Source organism: Corvus brachyrhynchos, unplaced genomic scaffold (assembly GCF_000691975.1).
Source record: "Corvus brachyrhynchos isolate BGI_N302 unplaced genomic scaffold, ASM69197v1 scaffold1, whole genome shotgun sequence".
NCBI classification, from domain to species: Eukaryota; Metazoa; Chordata; class Aves; order Passeriformes; family Corvidae; genus Corvus; species Corvus brachyrhynchos.
The window spans coordinates 11,375,068-11,380,531 of NW_008237222.1; the positions used below are offsets into that span (position 1 = coordinate 11,375,068).

General features: G+C 45.0%; 1 protein-coding gene across 1 annotated transcript in view; it reads left to right on the forward strand.

Moving 5' to 3' along the window:
- Positions 1-5,464, forward strand: part of KIF26A (kinesin family member 26A) — a 69,094-nt gene that overhangs the window by 56,797 nt on the left and 6,833 nt on the right. The window contains 2 exon segments of the mRNA XM_017729149.1: positions 1,542-1,704; positions 2,260-5,464. The exon segment at positions 2,260-5,464 is cut by the window's right edge and continues 47 nt beyond it. Of these exon segments, the coding sequence (XP_017584638.1) occupies positions 1,542-1,704; positions 2,260-5,464 (3,368 nt within the window).

Genomic DNA, 5,464 nt, shown 5'->3' on the forward strand with positions numbered 1-5,464 from the left:
AGTGTCGCTCCTACAGGTACATGTATCTGTTCATCTACTTGTCCATATTAACACACACACAGGTTTTTAAATGTTCAAGTAACATGAAATTCTTAGTTACGTGGCCAAAAATGGTATAATGGTATATACTGAAGTTAGGTGAAGTGCTGGGGAGGGTTTGATTGTTAAAGAAAGTGAGGGAAAATGGCTAAGATGTTTTCTTTCCTTCTCTCTGTTTCCTGGATATGGAATTTTTGGCTGATTGCAGCCAGCTCTACATTAGTGAATAATTCAACCCAGATTTGATAGATTTTCTCTTCTTTTTGCAAATGTAAAAATTGTATTGAAATTTTGGAAAATATTTGAGTGTTGATCAAGTATGGTCATCAAAGGTTGTTATTTCTGTATGTCTTTTTGGATGATACATCTTTTCAATTAAAAAAAAGAAGACCACCATGTTGCACATTAGTTTAACAGAAGCAAATGTTTAGGTGTGTTCCTTTGTGGGGTGTCTCCGACAATAATTTTGTGTCAAACGCACCTGTGGGGAGCCCAACTTACAGACAACAGCCATATTGTAATCACCCTTACCAGAACTTGGCCTTCAGTCCTTAAATTTAATTGCTGCTTGTTAAAAGCTGCTTCTTAAAGCATTATAACTTCGTGCTGTTGTTATCAATCATGTCGTTTCACATATTTATCTAGTGATGCATCTCAAACAGGTGTTTTTTTCTCTCTGTATTAGGCAGAGAGATATTTTCCTCAGGCTAGTTGCTAGGTTTTGTATGGAGTAGAGGATGTATGGGTTAGAATAGGGAAGGGCAGATCCTTAACTTTGTCACCTACTGTGGTTTAGTGACCAGATGTGACAGGAGTTCCCTCATGTTGGACCAGCTCAGGGGGGCAGTAGGAAGCATGGAACCGCGGGGAAAGATGTCCTGGAGACCAGTGGAGGACAAAATGTAACTTGTCTTGTCAGCTTTACTGTCCACAGTGGAGGATTTGCATCACCAGGAAAGCCTCCAGAGAGAAGTTCTGCTTCCCTTCTGCTATGTCAGAGCAGACCACAGGTGGCAGAATGGAAAGTAGATTAGTTGGGGTGACACTTACATTTCTGGTATCTAACATTGTTATATCTGTTCAGAGATTTCTTATCATTTCTGCTGACTTCTTTTATTTAGTATTAAAAGTGTTTGCACAGAGCTCACAGAGTGTAACTATCCAGGTACTAAGTCTGTTCAGCTAAAAATACAGCACTCATGAGCTTTATTTGTGTAGTACGATCTAAACCTGAGATAACTAGTTATCAGTCAATTGGTTACAATTTTCTAAGCAATAAAATGAGTTCTCATACTGTAAATACCCAGGCAGATAAATTAAAATATTGGTAACTTGGTATGTGTACATTTAGACACATTTTAAGTGTCAATAACAGGAGCCTATTTCTTATCTTCATGTACCATATATGCCTGAGAGTGAAAGCACAGTTTGTGGTGTAAAATTCTGCAAAAAAAGGTGGTGATATCTTTAAATATTCCTGGTGTTCTCATTTTTTTGCACAGGGACAACAAGTTGACAATGTTGTTGAGGGAGTCACTTGGGAACATCAACTGCAGGACTACTATGATTGCGCACATTTCTGACTCCCCAGCCCATTACGCAGAGACTCTCACCACTGTTCAGCTCGCGTCGCGAATCCACCGCATGAGAAAGAAGAAATCCAAGGTTGGTTCACAAACAAGCAGAAATTAATTCATTTGAAAATGAGTTTTTCTAACCTCTTGGTAGGGGAACATGGGATTTCTTGATGGTAGGAAGTAATACAAAATGCATAAAAGCTCAGGAGAGGAACTGAAAAATGACTTGGCACTGAGCCATCATCCTGCCCCCAGTCCTTAATCCTGAAATTCCCTTCTTTTTGTTTCAAACACATATTCTTTCTTTGCTTACATGTCAAACTAACTCAAAAGCTTCTATCAGTATTAATAAAATCAATAGAGGAGGAACAGAAAACTATTGAGGAGAAAGACAATGCATAATATTTAATGGAAATTGCCTGAAAAGGTATGATTGTTATATTATTACTAATACAGTAAAATCTGTGTAGTGTGTTATTTTAATTTACCCTCCCCTGTAATATTTTACCACTAGATGTAGTTGTGATAGTATACACAAAGCACAGAGTATATTGCAAGCCTGACCTTTTAATCAATTACTGCACATGTATATACTTACTTATCAATTGATGCTAATAACTTTTCCCTTACTTGTCATTTGCAGTATGCATCCAGCTCGTCTGGAGGAGAGAGTTCGTGTGAAGAAGGACATGTCCGGAGACCTCCCCATTTGCGACCATTCCACCCACGAACTGTTGCCCTTGACCCTGACCTTCCTGTCCTGAATATATCCAGTGATCCTGATTATTCCTCCAGCAGTGAACAGTCTTGTGATACTGTCATCTATGTTGGTCCCAATGGTGCAGCTTTGTCCGACAGGGAATTGACAGATAATGAAGGTCCGCCAGAGTTTGTTCCCATTATCCCGTCCCTAAATAAGAAGAGAAATAAAGACAATTCTGCTCTTTGTAGGAGCTCTGACAAGGACCATTTTAAATGCAACACTTTTGCTGAACTGCAAGAAAGGTTAGAGTGCATTGATGGAAGTGAGGAACCCATGAAATTTGCTTGTGGAGAAATCTCTGTTGGGTCCAATTGTTGTAGTACTGTTCCTGGAAGTACAGAAAATGCACAGTCTAAGTTGATAAAGGAAAAAATATCCTCTCCTTCTGGAGGATTTAAGAAATCGATTCCACAAGAAACTGCATCTCCCAAAAAAGGACATAACCTTCCTTTCCAGGCTGTTGCACCAAGGGGTGGCAATGGCAACTGTCAAGAAAATAGCACTCCTCACCTGAAAGCAGAACTTTCCAAGCTGCAGAGCAGAGCTGACAACAAAATAACAGACTCTATCCTGGAGGGGGAGAGAGAGACAATCACTGATTCCCTGCAGACTTCAAGGTGTAGCCCTTCAAGGAATCCAGAGCAGAATAAGGCCACAGCTGACTGTGTCACTAAGGAGAAGTCCTTGTACGTGAAGAGATCCCTGCCAAGCCCAGCACCTCCCCCTCCACAGCAGAGAGAACACTCCCCAAGCTCCAAAGCTGAGAATTTGGAGCTGGACAATAGCAATGCAGTTCGTACTCCTCCTGTGGGAATGAGCAAACAGATGGGAAACAAACCTGAGCAAAACCTTGTAGGAAGCACATTCCTGGTTGGTAGCAGCACCCAGAGTCAGTCAGGTGCGATAGAGGTACACAGCTTCAGGTCAGCATTCAGAGGGAAATGTTTTGATCGGGATATACTGACCACCACAGTGACTTTGCAGCAGCCTGTTGAGCTGAATGGAGAGGATGAGCTTGTTTTCACAGTGGTGGAAGAGCTCTCTATTAGTGGAATTATGGATAATGGGAGACCTTCCAGTATCATTAGCTTTAACAGTGACTGCTCCCTTCAGGCCCTTGCCTCGGGTTCAAGGCCGGTCAGTATTATCAGCAGTATAAATGATGAGTTTGATGCTTATACCTCACAGGAGACTTCTACTGGTGTAAATATTGATATTGTTGTGCCCTTTGCTAAGGATCCCTTTACCAGCAGCAGACGTTCCTCCATCAGTTCATGGCTTAGTGAAGTCAGCATTTGTACAATTGAAAGTGATGGAGCCCAGTCTAGTGACAGTTTTGTCGCACAGTCATCTTACAACTGTAATAAGTCCGAGGAATCCTTCAGCTTGGACTCATCCCATTTATGCGTCCCCCTGAAAAGTGCTCTGAATGACAGTGGATTTTGCTTCTCTGAGCTGGAGAGTGAGAGCTTGAGTTCCAGCAAGCTTTCCTCAGGCATCAGCAAAAGCCCTCAAACCTCTGAAACTACCAAAGCATCTCAGATAAAAAGTGCTTTTTGTGTCACTGATCAGCCAGTAAAAATTAAATTTAGTAATTCTCGTGATGCGCCTGTGATAGAAACAATACATTCTAGTCTTCCTAGGAAAACAAAAACTACCTCTTCTCCAATCCACAATAATACTGTCCTCAGCTATAAAGAGCTGCAGAATCCACATGGTATGTTTGAAGATCCTTGGCTGTTACGCACTGATTATCACTTGGAAGCAAAACCTGCAGACTCGCTGCTGTCTCCAAAACCTCACGTGTTTGGTACTGAGAAGCAGCCAGAAAAAGCTGCCCAGTGTTTTGGCACAGCATCCAGGCCAACAAAGTCACAGACTATGCTTGCCTGTTCGCAGAGGGTTGTGGATGGTTGTGAAATGGCCTGCAAATCCTCTAGCGGAGCTGCAAAGAAGTCAGAAGCTGTGATGAAGATGCCACAGCTGAAGAGAGGAGCCACCACACTGGGAGTGATGCCAGTGTCACACGCTAACAGTACTTTGCCGGAGTCTGTGACCCGAGGGAATTCAGATGCTCCCTTGGCCACTGGCAGCTTGAAATCGTCACTGGGAAAGAAGAACGCACCACAGAAATCAACCATGTTGCCCAGACCAGGTGGGCCAACACCTCCGACACCTCCTGTACGTAAATCAAGCCTGGAGCAGAAACCTGTTGGTCTGGGTAATGGTGGGGGGAAAGCCTCTGGCCTGGACTTTGCCAGAGCTGCCACGCCAAAGTCTGAAGATGAAGCAGATTTGCGGTTGAAGGCTGGCTCTTACTTTAGTGAAAGTGTCAGCTGCAGAATGAACCTGAAAGGTGATCACTCTTTGCCCAAGATGACATCTAGCTTAAAGGTGAAGGCGTCGAAGAGTGAAACCGTGCACCGATATGGGAGCCACATGTCTCTGGAGAGGTGTGACAGCCTGACATCAGTTGGATCCAAAGCAAGCATGGTGAGGGAGAGTGGGAGCACTGGCAACAGCCGGGCAGGGCGTTCTGTCCCCAGGCTGGGGGTTCCCCCTGTTGCTTCCAGTGTGGGTTTACCACTGCCCTTCACGGCCCCTGCGCCTGGTAAAAACAGCCAGGCAAAACCCACAACTAACCAGAAGGTGCAAGCCAGTGGGAATAAAACCCGGGGCCTGTCTGCCAGTGGGTCAAAGTCTCTCAGCTCCTCTGTGAAGTCCCTGGCACAGCCTACAGGGAAGGGCTCTGCCATGGCCCCTGGTGGGAAGGCAGCCCCCCGTTCTGTGCAGCCTGTCAGCGGCAAACCCGGCCGTGGGACCATCATGGGCACCAAGCAGGCCATGAGAGCAGCCAACAGCCGCGTGAACGAGCTGGTGTCGGGCGGCTCTGCCAAGGCGGGGCATTTCCGAGGCTCCACTGACTCTGACAGTGGCAATGACAGTGGCATCAACCTCAGTGACGAGAAGTCACAAATGCCGGTGCTGCCGTCTCCGTACAGCAAGATAACGGCACCGCGGCGGCCACAGCGCTACAGCAGCGGGCACGGCAGGGACAACAGCAGCGTCCCGAGCGGGGGGCGGT